Below are 19,142 nucleotides of genomic sequence, written 5' to 3' on the forward strand. Positions count from 1 at the left end.
CGATCAAAACGGTCTGCTCCAATTCTTCGACTGTTGACTTAGTTGCGTCCTATTCTTCGGGGGCAACAAAGGTTCGAGGAGCGAAGAAATCTTCTTCGTCGTCCTCGTGGGTCTGTGTGTTCCTAGGCTCGTCCGAGATCGGGTGCGTGGGGATCGGTACCTCACGGTGAACCGCGAACATTTCTTCCGCCGCCCTCTGTTCTCCATATATGGTCGTTATGCCGTCCTTTGTGGGAAATTTTATCACCTTGTGTAGGGTTGACGGTACTACCCTCATGCTGTATATCCAAGGCCTGCCAAGCAATGCATTATACCTCATGTCGCCATCGATGACTTGGAACTCGGTGTTCTGAACCGCACCGGACGTGTCGATTGGGAGGGTGATCTCTCCTTTTATTACTTCGCTGGTCATGTTGAAGCCGTGGAGGACTCGGGGGATGGAAGTGACTCGATTGAGCAGCCTCAGTTGTCCTACTACCTCTGATCTAATTATGTTGGCCGAGCTGCCTGGATCCATGAGCACACGTTTTATCCTAGTATTGTTTAAAAGAAACGAGATCACTAGTGCATCATTGTGCGGTTCCATCAGGCCTCGAGATCCTCCTCGCTGAACGCGAGGGTGTCTTCGGACATGCGGTTTCGGGTCGACCCTTCTTCCGTGATGGACGTTCTTGTCCGTTTGAACATGGGTCCTTGGGGGATTCGGTCCCTCCAATCATCATCTAGACGTCGTGTCGGAGAATCTCTTCTTCCGCCCAGGTTGAGTTTTGCGGTGGTGTACCGACATTCGGAATGGCCATGCCTTCTCTTTGTGGTTTTTGAGGTTGTCATTTTCCACCCTTCTTACCGAGCCAGGCATTTTGACCTGAAATCGAAGATCGTGGACAAGAAAAAATGTAAAAGATAACTTGCGTTGTGTAACGAAACCAGCAAGAAAATAATCACTATTATTTTTAGCCCCACGATGGGCGCCAAACTGTTTACCGTGAAAATGGTAATAACAATTAACTTTGTTGATGGGACTCTAAAAATACGTGATCTATTTTTGTGCTAGTTGTTAAGCAGTTGATGCTATGTGTATGAAGTTTAAGGACGAAATACGAGCTAAAATAGAGTTATAATCGAACCGATGAGTTAGCTATTCAGGGCCTCGAGCTTGTCAGTTTGGGGGCTCGAGGTCGATTCCTGGGCTAGGGCTCGAGCTATTAGGGGTAGTCGGGAAAGGACTAACAATCGCAATATAATTAAGAGAGGCTCTTTATGGCCAATGATGAGCAATAAATGAAGAAAAAGTATGAAAGTAATAAATAAGAGCAACAATATCGAGAGAATATGTTAGAGAGAAAAGAGAGACTTCTTGTATATTTCGTGTATAATAGTTGGAGTGACAACAGTTGTTTACAAAATGGTAAGGATCCCCTTTATATAGAAGGGGAATCCCAAGATAGTGTAAAATGCATTAATTATAAAGATATGGAGATAGGACGGCTAAACATGACACCCTGATACGGGTTCAGGGCAGGTCAGCTAGGCTTTGTCAGACTTAGCCGCGTGTCTTGGGAACTCCCCATTTTTACTCTAGCCTCGGTTGATATTCCCTTCAGGCCGAGTGTCGACGATCTCCGAGGAAGGAGACTCGAGCGCATCTTTGCAGCCTCGAGGCTTCGAGGTGATCTTCCAACACGCCTTAATGACGGGAAATCGGACCCTTCGATTTTGCCGTATACAAGTGTACTAAGCACATAGACATCGATTGCCACTTCATCCGAGAGAAGATTCAACTTGATCTGATTCACACCGTCTATGTGCCTACCACAAAATAGCAGGCTGATATCTTGACAAAATGATTGACATATCTTTGCAACATCAGTATCTGCTTTCCAAGCTAGGATCGAAGAATGTCTTCGTACCTCCTAGCTTGAGAGGGTGTAGAGGATCATAGTAGTACAACCATTACTAAACCATTGTGTAGTTAACTTAACTATGAAGTAGCTAATTAGTTGAAATCATAGTTAAGTGAGTCGGTTAGTATAGTTAGTTAGGTAATTAGTTGTATAAATGTCTGTCTCCACTGACTTGTATAGTACAGCTGTCATTTCTAACAGATTTCATTTCTGCATCTCAGTCTTCATTCTCTTCTTCTCTGCTCAATCTTCTTCTTCTACAATGGCTAACAAGATGTGAATTGCACACACCTTTTTTTTACCAGTCGTTGTTAGTGAGGTTTTTAATTAAAATGCAGAATAACCTAGTTAGCATCATATACGCACAACTCGCAATCTTCTTCTTCTACAATGGCTAACAAGATGTGAATTGCACACACTTTTTTTTTACCAGTCGTTGTTAGTGAGGTTTTTAATTAAAATGCAGAATAACCTAGTTAGCATCATATACGCACAACTCGCAGGTACAAGTTCTTCATAACCCATTTTGAATCAAAACCCACAGAAAGTCTATTACAGGAAAATTGAAGGAGTCAAATCGAATATTATATTCAGCTTTTTTTTGTTCTTTGGAATATCAAGCAAGTCAATCAAATCCCAATGCTCACCCAAAATGCAAAAAGTTAAATGATTAAAATCAAATTATACAACCAATTTTCTTTTTAGAATATAGATAAAACAAATCAGAAAACAGCAAAGAGATTGTTTGGTAGCTGAGATTTGAACTGACTTGGACGATGAAACGAAACCAGAAAGAGAAATATTTATTCAATTAAAAATTTGGCATATCTTCTTAGACTTTATCTTTTGGTTAGATATAAAGATATATAGGTGGAGTAGTATATGATTTTACTGGTTTATCGGGAAGAAATAAAAATGTGACGGAGAGAAGAGGAGATGGTGGGAGCAAAAAGGAAGAAGAAAGATGGCTTGGGTGGCTGAGTTTGAAACAAAACTGGGTCCTGTTTTTCTATTATTTTTTCGAACCTTTTACCCCTTTTTCTTTTGCCTTTTCCTTTTTGGTTTTATTTATTTTAATCATTTTTAAAGTTAAATTCACCAATTCGCTCTACTCAAAGACATGTATTTCGCGCTACTCAAACACATGTATTTCATATATTTTGTCCAATTTATCTATATCACTGCCACGTAAGTTTGGTCAACAACTAGAGGGGTTTAAAATATTAGATTTGAGCAAGTTCAGGTGTTCAGATAAAATTTCGTGAAGTAGGAGAGACGGGATGTCAAATCAGTACAAGTAGAGGTGTCTACTTTAATAGGCACATTTTAAACATGCATTAGGTTTTTAATAGGTCAAGGATTACCTGAAGTATTAAAATGACAATTGAATTTAAGTTTAGGAGCTATTTGTGCATTAGGTAAAGCTTTGAATTTTATGATTTACAATTACCATGTTATACTAGTAGTATAGCTGATTTAAGTGAAGAGCACAAACAAGTAGATCTTCAGCTCCAAGCGTGATTGTGTTTTTCATTTGGTGCGAACAGTTTCTTTCCATCACAAATAACAAGTCAAGATGTAGTGAATGAGATAGTGAGAAGTATGGTCCTGCACCTACAATTGCGTAATTATTTTTGTATGTAATAAGACACGTTTCAAGTTTAACTAATTAATTAGGTTTGAAATTTTCGAACATTGCGTCCATGGTCTTCTAAATGCTTAGTCATGTTCACGTCAAGTCTGAGACCCCATAATTAACTCAAAGAGTTGAGTTATATGCACTCACAATATTATATATGCACTCACATAACTTCATACTCAAGTCATTTAATGGGTAATATAATAGTGAGTCACCTGTTATAGCAAATGAAATTACCTAATGATCGATATAAATAGGGCCGGCTGGAGCCTAAGGCCACTAAAGTAATATTTAGGGCCCAAAATCTATATATATATATATATATATATATATATATATATATATACATACATATAAAAAACGAAAATAATAAAATAAAATAAAAAACTACCATATATATATATATATATATATATACTTTATTTGGATCAATAAATATAGATATGTATTAATAAAATAAAATAAAAAACTACCATATATATATATATATATATATATATATATATATATATATATATATATTTATATATATATATATTATGTACTATTCATAGAATTTTTAAATCATTTGGTAAATATAGTTATAGCTAAAAATTTTACTCATTTTAAATTGTAGTTACTAGTTATGTTCTGTCTTTAATTCGTCACAACTTAAATCGATCTTCTTACAATGTTAGTTTAGAACAATTTCTTAATTCTTGAGTGCCTTTGTAGACATGCTTCAAGCTATTTTGATAAGTAACTATTAAAATTCGTCCTTAATATTGAATGACTCTTGAAACATAGTAGTTACTACAGTATTATTTGTTTCAACTTATATTTAGAATTAAAAATGCTAAGAGATACTGTATAAGTAAAAGAATACTCTAATTGGCAAACTCAATCAGGTAAAAGCATTAATACAATTACCGTTAACAGTGCCTCGGTTGAAAAAGTTTTTCAAAACTAAATCAATAAAATTCAACACGACTACACAAGAGAAATTAAATAAATTGATTAGACATTGGCAATAACTAAAACTGATTATAACTTCTTTAGATTTCGATAAATTATAAGAGTTACAAAAATAATTTAAAAAATTTAATGCCCCACTTTTTATTTTCGCCTTAGGCCCCATAATATGCCGAGCCGGCCCTGGATATAAAGACTGTCGGTGTGTATGATTTAGATCCCTTCTCAAAAGTAACCATAGCTTTAAAGCGTTAAATCTTCGGCTTAATGTTGCTTACCAGAACTTATAGTCAACTAGCTTTAATGTACGTGCGTCGGGCGTGTCTTTCGCGTTAATCAATATAGAATATGTACAAAATAATAAATTGGTGCATACATTAAAACAATAGCTGTATTTTAGTATCTTCTATACATGCAAAGATTATGGGGCCTAAGGCGATATAAATACGTATGTTGTTGTATCTCGTCTAATTTCTCTTTAGAATACAAGTAATATAAATTTGGACTATCAGTTGACCACTGACACTAATAGCTTGTTTGGCCAAATTTCTAAAATCAGCTTATTTTGAAAGGTGTTTTTCGCAAAAATACTTTTTTAACAAGTACTTTTGGTGAGAACCAACTTGTGTTTGGTTATTAATTTGAAAAGCACTTTTGAGCAATAATTAGTATTTGGCTAAGCTTTTAAAAAGTTTTTTAAGTGTTTTTTTCTCAAAAATATTTTTCGAAAAAATACTTTTAGGGAGAAAGCTATTTTTCTGCTTCTCGAAAAATTCTTCTGCTCCTACTCAAAAATACATTTTTCCTTCTAAACGCTTAGCCAAACACCTTAACTTATAATACTTTTGGTAATAAAAAAAAAATTTGACCAAAAAGAAGCTTGGTCAAACGTTCTATAAGTATTTATATTACATCATAATTTGTATAATGGCTATTTCATCAAAATATTATAAAACTTAATTACTGAATATATTTATCTACTTGTTTATCCTGGAGTGCGCTTCTACATTCCCAAATATATATTTTGGAATTCTAATCTATTAAATAATGCATTTTTTTTGTAGAACTCTAGTCACTGAATTAGGCCGGTCTTGAGGAAGCTGTTCTTTAAAACTAATTCTAGATCTTTATCCCCAATCATATTATAAATAGTTATTATTTTTCTTAATATGTTAAAAAGCTTGAAAAACTAAATAATAATTTAAAGTTTTGAAAAAGAGATCTAATGCATTCCTAATGAAGCTTGAAAATTAATGGTAACTTTTTGATAATTGATTCATCATCAAGATTTTAAAACAAATTATGTAGAAAAATGATGCTAAGCTACTTTATAATAAAAGAGATAAAAAAAACTTAAAATCTTGCTTGACACAGAAAAAATACATTGTATATATTAGAGAATTACATATTTAAAGATTGATTTTTCTAATTAAGAGGAAGGTTCAGTAACAATATGTATTATGACCATAGATTATAAGTATAATTAATTTTTCATTTCCACGATGAATAATAAATAAATCTGATTTAATTTGTCAAGATTCTAAACTAAATATTTTATGTAGGAAATAAATTAGAGCTACTTTTTATAACATGAGAAATTAAAAGTTAAAAACATGTTCTGATTTTTTTTCTCGGGTAGAGTCATGTTCTTAATTTTTTTCTTTAATATTTATAAGTCTATTTTTTACGTGGTAATGGAAAAAAAAATTGTAACCTAGATACATAGAATTCGTTCTTTCCAACTTTGTATAAAAACTAAAAGAGGAACAATATAATATTTATTTAGATAAGAAAAGTAATTTTCTTAACTTAAAAAGGTATGATGGTTGGTAAATAGAATATGGTTATATGGAATTTGTACACAAAATATGGTTACTTGGATGTCGTTTCTGGTTATATGAAATTGGTAAACAAATATGGTTACTTGGATGTAGTTTTGGACAATTAAATCAACGTATAATTGTTGTTTTTAAATTCTTATATATTAGAAATTCTTACATAACTCAAATAAGGAAATATATTTTATAGTCAAAATTTTATTGATTTAATGGTACTAAATCTTAGAGAGATAATTAAATGACTATTTTGTCTATTGTGAACTCTATTTTTAAAAGGGTAAAAAAGGCGAACGACATTTCGTTAATGGCATTCGTACCTTTAATATAGTATAAATTATTTAACCCCGAGGCGTTGTTTCTTGTGGGAGGGCAATATCGGGGAGGCTAGGGAAATATGGTGAAATATTGTGGGACCCACATATGCTTTTAGAAATATAGGGCCTTTATGGCTTTTTACAATATTGAAATTAAAAAGGGTCTTATGTGTAAAAGATAGATTTTTCATTTGTAAAAACAAATTTTCTATGTATAAAAAAAGAAATTGAGTCATAAAACTAAACTAAATTTGTAATGGGCCACAAACCCATTTGACCTTGTCGTTCTAATTCTTATGTCAAACTCTTACTTTTTATTCTATTTAAAAAAGAATAATTCTTCATATATCTAGTAAATTCTTAATTTTAACATTTTCGTTATACTTTTAATGACACTCCTTGTGGGTATGACATGAGATATTTAAGATTACAAAAGAACAGAATATTTTAATATATTATACACACCTTTAGTTTGAAACTGTAAGATTTCAAAAGTTTTCTTTATAATCTTGATTTCGTATCGTGTCAAACTCATGTTTGATTTCCCACTTTGTCCAAATTCATTTTCTTTTAAATAGAGCCTCTCTCGTATGTGAACACAGAGAACAACAGGGACTTCTCTAGTTTGAGAAAATGGCCAGCTCATCTCTCCAATCCCCAGTAGCCAAAAAGTTATTTCCTTTCTTTATTTTCCTTAAATCTTCATGATTCTTTTCCTGTGCACTTACATAATGATCGTACTAATCCTTATTTTAACTTCTTTTTACAGGTTAGAAGGTAAGGTAGCATTTATAACCGGTGGTGCTAGCGGCATAGGAGCAGCTACAGCTAGGCTATTTGTTCAACATGGTGCAAAGGTTATAATTGCAGACATTCTGGACAGCCTCGCAACTAGCGTAGTACAAGAGATTGGTACAGAAAATGCAACCTTTATCCATTGTGATGTCGCGATCGAATCGGACGTCCAACATGCGGTGGATGCAACAGTTGCCAAATTCGGAAAGCTCGACATAATGTACAGTAACGCTGGTGTATTGGGTAAGCCAATTTCCAGCATCTTAGAAGTCGATTACGACATAATTAAGACTGTTTTCGACGTAAACATTGTTGGCGCCTTCTTTTGCGCGAAACATGCTGCTAGAGTGATGATTCCGGCCAAGAAAGGTGTCATTATATTCAATGCAAGTGCTTCGACAGAGGTCTACGTTAGTGCTATCATGCACACCTCTTCGGCCTCGAAAAATGCACTTGTGGGGCTTTCCAAGAACGTTGGAGTCGAATTAGGGGAGTATGGAATAAGAGTTAATTGTGTTTCTCCTTATTACATTAGCACCCCGCTTGTGTTAAATGGATATGGAATAGACAAACAGACGGCGGACAAATGGTTTGCAGAAGCAGGAAATCTGAAAGGAGCATTACTAGGTGTAGAGGATTGTGCAAAGGCAGTATTGTACTTGGCAAGTGATGATTCCCAATACATGAGTGGTATGAATCTCGTTATTGATGGTGGTTTTAGTACCACAAATGTGGCTTTAACAGAAACCTACAAGAAATTATTTCCATCAACTACCAACAAAACAGAGTTACCATTTGCTTGGCGAGAGTGAGAATGTGTGTGTAGTGTGTGTTATGTGTTTGTTTTGTGCTTAAGTTATGAACCTATATCAATAAAAACAGAGAATAAAAACTTGGTCACTTTGATCAATTGGATTGTAGTACGAAATAAAGTTAAATGATTGATTCATGTTTCCTTCTTATTATATCATAATATTCCAAATTGATACAGTATACTTCTGAACCAGTTTAAGTAGCTTATGTTTTACCTTAACTTTAGTATGCTTGATTTGTTGTACATTATTATGATATTATAAATTAATAAAACATCGGGGAAGGCTCTCAAGCAATTCCTATCTCTACCCTTCATCTCAAACTTAGCGATGAATTTTCTGCAGACCTCCACATTTCGAACTTTCTCAACTGATACTGTTCAAGTCTGCCATGTTTCGTGTAGTCAAAACTATCATCATTGTTCGCATTTGTAACCTAATTAGCGACATCAAAGGACATTAATTTCCTGGATTAGTAAAACCAGAAATGGAGAGAAAGAAACAAGTTACTTCATTAATTCCTTTTTATATGACATTATTTGTTTATTAGTCTTTCCAAAAAAAAGAATGACAGTTAGCATATTTGGAGAGAATTTTACTTATTCCCATTTTACCTTTAAGAACATATTTTTATAGTATGATCACAAATTTTAAATCTTTCTTCTTTTAAAATCTCCATGGTGAGTCAAACTTCGCAATATGAACTCGAGGACGGTCACTCAACTATCCGAAATTATCAAGTAAAGTTATCTTTTTTTTGTTTGTAACAGAAAAGTCACTTAACAATACCTAAATCACTCAGAAGGTCATTGAACCAGATTTCTCAAATTTTTTATTGTCAAATACCGATTTTACCCTCTAAATTATCAATTTTTATCTTCTTCTTTTTAAATTTTTTAAATATTATGATTTTTTTCTCTCCTGTTAATCAACATTATCAACTTTTGGGTAATGAACAAATAAATTTCATTTATAAAAAACTAGAAAATTATTTTTTAGAATATATAATGTTGGAATAATAATATAATTGAGCATAATTTTCAAGAATATATAATGTGTATTATAAAAATACCTTTATTTTAAATGAAGTACGTGATGGAATATATATTTTAAAACTTTTATTTTCTTTCATTGTCAACTGCGCAAATAAATTTTTAAGTTTTTGTTGTTAATATCGAAATTATTATTCCGAACAAATTGTTCCAATTATTTTTTTTACTATGCTCATTATTTTACTATTCCAACAATATATATGCTTAAATAGTATTTTATTTTTTTAGTTTATAAATAAAATTTATTTATTCTATAGGTAAGTCCATAATATAAATTTAAAAAATAAAAAAATTATAATATTAAAAAGCTAAAAAAAACAAAAGAAGGCAAAAATTGATAATTTAGAGGGTAAAATAGGTATCTGGCAACCAAAAGTTTGAGAAATCTGGTTGAGTGATCTTTTGAGTGCTATAGGCATAGTTATAAAACTTTACTGTTACACACGAAAGAAAGATGACTTTAATAGATAATCGCGGATAATTGAGTGATTATGTGAGTAGTGGACTCAGGAAGTTCAACTTCGGTTTGTGTAACGACCCGGCCGGTCGTTTTAAGAATTAACGTCCCGATCCCCTATTAACTGCATTCCCCATATTTGTTTCTGCTATTGCGAGTTGCCGGGAGGATTCGTTTTGAGTTTCGAAGTGTTTTGGGACACTTAGTCGCTAAATGAGAGCTTAAGCTTTACAATTTGGACCGTAGTCAGAGCAGTGTGAAGGCAGCCTCGGAATGGAATTCCGTCGATTCCGTTAGCTCCGTTGGGTGATTTCGGGCCTAGGGGCATGTTCAGATTGTGTTTTGGAGGTCCGTAGCTTATTTAGGCTTGAAATGTCGAAAGTCGAATTTTTGAAGTTTCTGGTTCGATAGTGAGATTTTGATATCGTGGTTGGAATGGAATTCCGAAAATTAGAGTAGGTCCGTTATGTAATTTGGGACGTGAGTGCAAAATTTCAGGTCATTCGGACGAGGTTTGATAGACTTTTTGATCGAATGCGGAATTCGGAAGTTTTGGAATCCTTAGGCTTAAATCCGAGGGCGTTTTGATGATTCGATGTTGTTTTTAGTGTTCCGAAGATTGGTACAAGTTTGAATAATGGTATATGACTTGTTCCTACTTTTGGTTGAGGTCCCGGGGGCCTCGGGATGATTCTGGATGGTTGACGGAAAGTTGGGAGTTAGAGTATGCAGCAGAAGCTGCTAAATTCCTGTCATAAACGCACCTGCGGATTGGGAACCGCAAGTGCGAAACCGCAAAAGCGTGTGGTCAGCCGCAGATGTGGCCAGATGTGGGAAAGTCAGAAGTTGCAGGTGCGGTTGCTTTATCGCACCTGCGGGACAAAGCAGCCGCGGGACCGTAGGTGCGGCTAGATGGGCGTAGGTGCGGTCCTAGTGCATTAAGTGAAAACCGCATATGCGGTTGGTTAGACTGCATAAGAGGTACCGCAGAAGCGGGAATAGGGCCGCAGGTGCGGAAACCCTGGGCCAGAACCTATATAAGGGTTCCTTCGCGATTTTCAGCTCTAATTCACCATTTTTATCCGGGATTGAAGCTTTTTGGGAGATTTCTTAGAGAGAATTCAAGGGAGCTTCGAGGAGGTAAGATTTTTGGAACCAAAACTCGTTTATATGGTGTTATTTCACTGATTTGACAAGGAATTTATGGAAAATGGTGGTTAAAATTGGGGGTTTAGGGTTTGAATTTGGAGACTTTGATTTAGGGATTTGAGGGGTTATTTGTGGTCGGATTTTGATGTATTTGGTATGCTTGAACTCGTGAGAGTTTAAGGATTCTACTTTTGTGAATTTTATCCGATTCCGAGACGTGGGCCCGGGGGACTTTTTGGGCGATTTTCCTAATTTCGTGTGTTAGCTTCGAATTTATTAGTTGAATTAGCTACTTGAAGTTATATTTACATTATGTAATAAATTTGATTAGATTTGGGCCACCAAGGAGTTGGATACTCGTGGCAAGAGCGTGGTTTCGGTTTGATTTTGAGCTGGTTCGAGCTAAGTAGCTTGCCTAAACTCCCCTTATGATTTGGTATTGTTGATATATGAATGCCGTGTACGTGAAGTGACGAGTGTGTACATGTGCTAATTGTTGAAAAATGTCGTTTTCATTAAGTAGCTATAATTATGTTTTCTTCCTTGTTGTACACTACTTGCAATTAAAGCCTAGTGTCTAGTTTAGGGAAGCATGCCTAAGTGACTTAATTGTTCTACTTGCTTAAACTGTTTACCTGAATTATGCGCAACATGTTAGGATAGAAATATCTGTGTTTCATTGGTACGAATAAAATTGAATATTCTTCGTGATACTGTTGTGTGTTTACTTTGGGACTACGGGCGATATCCCGGGAGATCCTCCTTACTTGTTTATTTGGGACTACGGATTGGTATTCTGGTAGATCCCCCTGCACATTTATATTGGGACTACGGGTCAGCACTCGGTAGATTTCCCCCTGTATTGGATATTTATATTTGGGACTACGGATTGGCATTCCGGGAGATCCCCTGCGCATTATGAACTGGACTACGGGACGATATCCCGGGAGATCCTTTGTGTATTTACATTTTGGGACTACAGGACGATATCCTGGGAGATGCCCTGTTGTCATCTTGGTGTGGAGTTACATTCTTTCTGTGATTTTTCCTTGCGTTATAGTTGTTATTATCTTTATTTTTCCTGTCTCATTTCATACTGCTTAATCTTATGCCGTATATATGTATATAACCAGTAGAGCCCTAACCTTCCTCGTCACTACTCGATCGAGGTTAGGCTTGGAACTACTGGTTACCGTCGTGGCGTACTCATGCCCTTTCCTGCAAATATTTTTCGTGTGCAGATCCAGGTTCTTTGGCTTAGCCATACCGTCAGTTAGGCGAGGCGATCTTTAGAGACTTCGAGGTATTTCTACCGCGTCCGCAGACCGAGGAGTCCCTCTCCATTCCGTCTTTTAGCTATAGATCCTCCGTATTTTCTTTTGACTAGACATTCTGGAGTTAGAGCACTATGTAGTATTCTCAGCTTGTGATTTCATGAGATTCCGGGTTTTGGGAGTTGATTCAGTTTTTGAGAGTATGTATTGGTTTATGCCGAGCGGCATCTTATACGTTTTATTATTATTTATCCTCAGTTTTTTCTTGATTCGTATTCGTTTCTTTCCGCAAATTATTAGGCTTACCTAGTCGTAGAGACTAGGTGCCGTCACGACAGTTTACGGAGGGCGAACTTGGGTCGTGACAGTTTGCCGAGATAATTCTCATACTCCATCTAACAAATGACTGGCAAGAGTGTATTTCTCTTCAGCATCGACAATTTTACTTCTAGTTTAGTGGGCTCGCAGCCTTTGATGAAGTCATTTATTTTAAAGGAAATTTTACCTCCTATAGAAAATTATTACACCCTATTTATTATATACTAAAATTATTCTAAAAAATTATTATCTATAACTACATTTTATATTTTATAGCAAAATAGGTATTTATTGTATACGCTACCATATAGGTGTGAAATACGCTATTTATGTTTTTTCTCTCTCTTTCTTTCAGTTAACACACGTTCTCTCAAAAATCACACCAAGATTTTTCTTCTTTCTCTCTCCATGATCTCTCTCTCTCTCTCTCTCTCTCTCTCTCTCTCTCTCTCTCTCACAACAAGATTGTAGGAACAAATTTCTCAGAATTGATCCTCAACATTTTTGCTCCAAAAGTTCGTGATAATTGGTAAAGCTTTTGTTCGGTTCACGCCAAATTACTCTGCCATTCTTCTTTTTCTGTTCACTATTTTTTTAAATTTTCTCCATTATTAGATTTTGAGGAAGATACTTCAAATTCATCTTCAATGACTGATTCATCAACTCCGAAGAGGGTTACATGAGGTATACCCACTAAAGCACTCAATTTTGATCGTCGGTGTCATCATCCACTGTTGGCTCAGCCTCTTAGGCGAACAGATCTGGCCATGCCTAGCCGGAGAATAAGGCCGGATATTTGTTTGTCTCCATTTTTAATTTTAATACAATATATACAGTATTTTGCTTGGCTGGCAAAAGCCATCTCCGGCGAACTTTCTTCTCTTATTGCTTTTTTAGTCACATACAATGATACAAATTCATTATATTTTGTACAAAGACACTCAAATACATTATATTTTTGTATAAGTACATTTTTTTCACCTATAATTATGTATTCTCAAGGTCTGTATTTTTTTAATACTGGCGAATATCACTGTGTTTTGTGATTTTTTGTTGTTTGCATAAAGTTGTATTGAATACACTGAATTGAATATAATGTATAATAGTAAATAATGAATACCTATGATTGAATATAATGTATACAGTCAAATTGAATAGAACAGTATATCACCATATTTCTTGATTACCTCATTGTATTTATTAATACGGCTGCGCGAATACAAGGAATATAGCACAGTAGCAGCGAAATTTACGTAGAAGAGATTTTGTTGAGTTAAATTAGGAGTGATACACGCTACCTGATCCTCTTTTCGTTATTAAATAGCTGGAATCACCTATTTTTAGGCGAATTCCGCTACTGTATTTATGAATACAGTAGCCCGAATACAGCGAATACAGTCGCACAACTGGACTCCCCTATTACTGTATTCATGAATACAGTAGCGTGAATACAGTGAACACAGTCGCATAGCAGCGAAATTTATGTAGAATTAATTTTTGTTGAGTTTAATTAGGAGTGATATACGCTAATTGATTCTCTTTCTGTTATTAAACAGCTAGACTCGCCTATTTTTTAGGCGAATTCCACTACAGTAGCGTGAATACAATTGCACAGTTGGATTCCCCTATTTTAGACGAATTCTGCTACTGTATTCATGAATACAATAGCGTAAATACAGAGAATACAGTCGCATAACAACTAAATAATAGCTATAGAAAGTAATTATATATATGGCAGCTATAGGAAGTTAATAGTCACTAAACAATAGTAATTTCTGAAAATTTTTCTATTTTTAAACACATGTGGTGGAAGTAATTAGTAAATGCCAGCATTAACCTTTGAATTTCAAGAAAAGATTATGAAAGAAAATAGAAGAAACGAAACCCAAAATGAAGGGGAAAAAAACTAACCTGGAGAAGTAAGATACATTCTAAAGCTATAACCAAATTAAAGATTCAATTATTGCGAAAAAGGGGAAAACCATCCTAAGCATAGTTTTGAAAACTTTTTCTAGAAAAGCTAGAGAAATGTAAGACCTTTTCTTTCTAAACACCACTACTATCAAGCTACTTCATACACCTCATTAATGTTCTCTCAAACACCACTGATGAATCATAACTCACATAAATTCCTTTTGCAACTTTCCCAAGAACCACCTGATATAGGAAAAATGCAGATTGATGACCCCCCCCCCCCAGGACCACATAAAACGTTTCTCAGACACTGATTTCAAATAATTCATCACTGTCCATAGCTGACAGCCAACTTACTCAACAACTGGCTGTGGATCTCTCTGATGAAACTACTACTACTGATGTTGAAGAAGATCTATTTATACCTTTATCTACTAATGATAAATCACGGCTATATACACCTTGGAAATCCTCAGTAATTGTTATTGTGTTTGGAAAAAATCCGGGTCATCAACTACTAAAACAAAAACTCATTTCCCTATGGCGACTTACTGAACAAATGGCTTTAATTGACCTTGGGTCTGAATTCTTCCTTATCAAATTCCAAAAAGAAGAAAATGTGCACAAAGCATTTCATGGGGTCCTCGGTTTGTTCTAAACCATTTTCTATCTGTACGATTGTGTGAGCCTATGAACCTACTATCTCTCCAACTCCAATAACCCTTAATGACTATACTCCATGTGAAGACCGTCATCTCTCTGTCACCCCTTCATCCTAATATATACACATTACAAGGCCACCAGCTATACTCACTACTAATTCTGAAGAGGATATCTCTTCTCAATAATCCTTTCAATATTACCTTCCATCACAGACTCATCTCATCTTCCATCTTCATCTACATATCATGCAGCGCCCGAACTTCACAAACACACACTACAACAGCTACTTCAGAGAAAAAATCCACCACAACAATCAGTTTTTTCATCTTCCTCATCTAATCATGCAAGGTCCAAAAATACCACACCCATCAACACCACTGATTTACACTTCACAACCTCACATGGCGGACCGGCCATTACAATCTTGGCTAGAGATGGGCCTCCAGGCTATGCTCTAATCTTCACCTTAGAGCTCAACAATCAGGAAGTAATCCTTCTAGTCCAAAATCTAACACACCTAGCCTAAATTGTAACGGAGGGAATAAGGTTTGGGATAGAGGCATATGCTCAAACACAATGGTACACAACTCAGACTCCACTACTACTAGACCATCAAACGTCGACTTTGCAGCAACCACACAGGGCGTATCCCATGCACCACCCAACCCCATATGTCAATCCACACATGAACCTACTTCCGTTCTATACTCCACACCACTGGGGTAAGATATATGCCCCTTGGTTTTAACCAATCGACTCATTCAACCCTCTATCACCCTACTCCACCCCACTCAGTCCATACGATCCACTAGCTCTACAAATGAGCTCCCCTCCAACACCATCACCATCTCCAAACGTACTAGACATGCAAACAAATTAGGAACTGATGGCAATCCTAGTGGAGATGAGGGAAACTCGCACGAAATATCTGTGGCTAAAGGGTATTCATCTTTACAACCTCAAGAAGCAGTACGAAAAAAAGTTCATACTGAAATGCCCGCCAGAGTTAGTCACATGCAGTCTCAATTTCCGTCTAATGAAAAATCAAGAGGATGAGAAATATGCCATGGTCATAATTCCAATGCTTCGAGCGAGTCGTGTAGTAGAGGATCAGGGAAGGATGGCCATGCAGGCTGTCAATCCCCAGATTCTAGTTCCAGCTGAAAGGGTTACTTTTTCCCCTAGCTGTATGAATTTTATAATTTGGAATTGTCGGGGTTCCCATAATGCTGATTTTAGGTGCCACTTTAGATCTTAATTGGACAATCACAGGCCAGCTTTGGCTATACTGTTGGAGACACACATGCAGGATCAGACAGTTCTTCGCGATGATTTCCAGTTCACTCACATGTCGCAGGTGCCTGCCAATGGGCTCATAGGTGGATTGGTAGTGTTATGGCATGACCGCTAATTCATGTGGAAGAACTGAGGATGTCGGAACAGAAAATCCATTGTCTTGTCCAGGTATGTCCATCCACTCCTAAATGGTTATTGTCTGCATTTTATGGTAGTAATTCTTACGGTGCTGGAAATACACTATGGGATAGTTTACTGTATTTTCATGAAAATTATGTAATTGGTCCTTGGATAATAGGAGGGAACTTTAATGAAATACTTAGCGCGCGAGAAAAATTTTGTGGTCTACCAATAAGTAACAATAGAGCAGATAACCTTAGCAATTTTATTAATTCCTATAATTTGATGGATTTAGGGTTTAGGGGTAGCCGGTACACGTGGACTAATAAACGCCGTCATGGTTACATGATTTTAGAATGACTAGACCGTATTTTAGCAGACTATAATTGGCTTAATATATACCATGAGGCAACGATTCAACATTTACCACGCACTTACTCGGACCACTGTCCGCTATTATTAACAATGGAATCTAGACGCCCCTATTATAAGAAAATGTACCGCTTTGAGACAGTGTGGACAACACACCCTCATTTCCAACAACTAGTACATGAGGTTTGGGGAAATAATGCAGACCTCATTAGCACCACAAAAATGTTCGAGGAGGAAGCATTAAATTGGAATAAGTACACATTTGGAAACATATTCACTCGTAAACGAAAGTTATTAGCTAGACTCACGGTCATTCAATCTTCTGTTCACTATCCTACAAGTAATTTCCTTCAAAATCAAGAGCAACAGTTAACAATTTATTATAGTAACATTCCGTGCTTAGAAGAAGATTTTGGAAAGTTAAATCTCGTATATCATGGCTAAATGACGGTGATGCCAATACTAAATTTTTCCATATGACCACACTACAGAGAAGAGGAAAAAATAGGATTACTGCTTTACAAGATGCAGTAGGGAATTGGACTTTTAACACTGATGATATACATATACAAATATATGAATACTATCAACATTTATTTTCCACAGATCACACTTTCTACTACTAATGTTCAGGTAGCTCCTTCAAATATAATGGAGCATACTGACTACCAACTCCTACAGGTTGTTCCTACTGATGTTGAAATTACTCAAGCTCTGAAAGGATCCAAACCTTATAAAGCACCCGGTCCGGATGGACTACATCCTTTTTTTTTTACCTAAAATATGGAATGAAGTAGGCACTAAAGTTATTCATTTTTGCAAACAAATTTTCATTGATAAGGTCATTCCCCCTGACCTCAATCGCACTTATATATGCCTTATCCCAAAAGTCAAGCACGCACACACTATTCAACAATATAGGCTTATAAGTTTGTGTAATATTATTTATGAATTAATTACTAAAATAGTAGTTAACGTGCTAAAGCCTATTCTCTCTAAAGTTATAGGTCCCACACAATCTAGCTTCCAACAAGGAAAGAGAGCTTCTGACAATGCTATAATAGTTCAGAAAATTATTAGTCATTTTCGTAAGATGGAAGGCAAAATAAGCTATATGCTCCTTAAATTAGACCTTGAAAAGGCCTTTGATCGGTTAGAATGGTCTTTCATAAGAAAGACTCTATTATATTTTAATATTCCTAGCTCTCTTACAGCGTTAATAATGCTTGTATTACTACTACAACTACGTCAATACTCATTAATGGAACATGTACATTCTACTTAAATCCTTCACGAGGAATTCGACAAGGGGATTCTTTGTCTTCGTACATATTCATCATGTGTATGGAAATATTCTCACGCATGATTAATAAGTCAGTAGATTACCTACACTGGCAGCCAATTCGAATTTCCAAACATGGTTCGGATCTTTCCCATCTTTTCTTTGCTGATGATATCATACTGCTTTCTAAAATTAATACACAAAATTGCCATGCTATTATTGATGTTCTTAACCACTTCAACCACATTTTTGGTCAAAAAATAAATTTTGATAAATTTAAAATATATTTTTCAAATACCTGCTCCCTTTCTAACAAAAGATTTGTGTTACAATCCTTTGCAATAAAGGAAGGTCACTCTTTTGGAAAATATATGGGTTTTCCAATTTTTACTGATCGACCTCAAAACAGTGACTTCCAATTTATACTTGATAATTTTAAAAACAGGCTAGCTGGTTGGAAAATTAAGTTCTTAACTATGGCGGGAAGAACCACTCTTATAAAATCCACATTCAATTCTCTACCTAACTATATCATGCAATATATTGATATCCCGTCCAACATCAATAATAAAATGGATCGTTACCAAAGAATTTTCTGTGGGGGAGCACTGACATAAGAGAGAAATTGCATCTTCTTAAATGGGAGCAAATTACAACCCCTACGATAAAAGGCGGTTTAAGTATCCAAACCCTAAGTACTAAAGTTTCTGCTTTGTTGGCCAGCCTAGCCTGGAGAAATTTCCAGAATCCTCACTCTCTTTGGGCAATGACCCTCCTAAATAAATAGCTCCATCTGAAACCTGACACTACTTCTTCTTCAACCTGGCGTAATATTTTAAAGAGTTGGAATCACTGTCAATGGGGTATCAACTAGAGAGTAGGAACAGGGACCCATATTAATCTATGGACTGATCCATGGCTTAAGACGGGTAGAACTCTGAGATCCATGTTCATATAACTAAGTCAAATGATACTCATACTGTCTCTACTAT

The 19,142-nt window shown here is 35.6% G+C and overlaps 1 protein-coding gene across 1 annotated transcript; it reads left to right on the forward strand.

Moving 5' to 3' along the window:
* Positions 7,240-8,347, forward strand: LOC109225129 (secoisolariciresinol dehydrogenase-like). Its single transcript, XM_019389713.1, has 2 exons — positions 7,240-7,317; positions 7,416-8,347. Exons 1-2 carry the CDS (start codon positions 7,280-7,282, stop codon positions 8,251-8,253), a joined length of 876 nt encoding a protein of 291 aa, XP_019245258.1. The 5' UTR covers positions 7,240-7,279; the 3' UTR covers positions 8,254-8,347.

Source organism: Nicotiana attenuata, chromosome 4 (assembly GCF_001879085.1).
Source record: "Nicotiana attenuata strain UT chromosome 4, NIATTr2, whole genome shotgun sequence".
Taxonomy (NCBI): Eukaryota; Viridiplantae; Streptophyta; class Magnoliopsida; order Solanales; family Solanaceae; genus Nicotiana; species Nicotiana attenuata.

Excerpts from the sequence above, each read along its gene's own strand:
- LOC109225129 (XM_019389713.1), top strand. The coding sequence starts at position 7,280 with ATGGCCAGCTCATCTCTCCAATCCCCAGTAGCCAAAAA. Across the intron at positions 7,318-7,415 it reads CAATCCCCAGTAGCCAAAAA|GTTAGAAGGTAAGGTAGCAT; the intron begins GTTATTTCCTTT and ends TTCTTTTTACAG.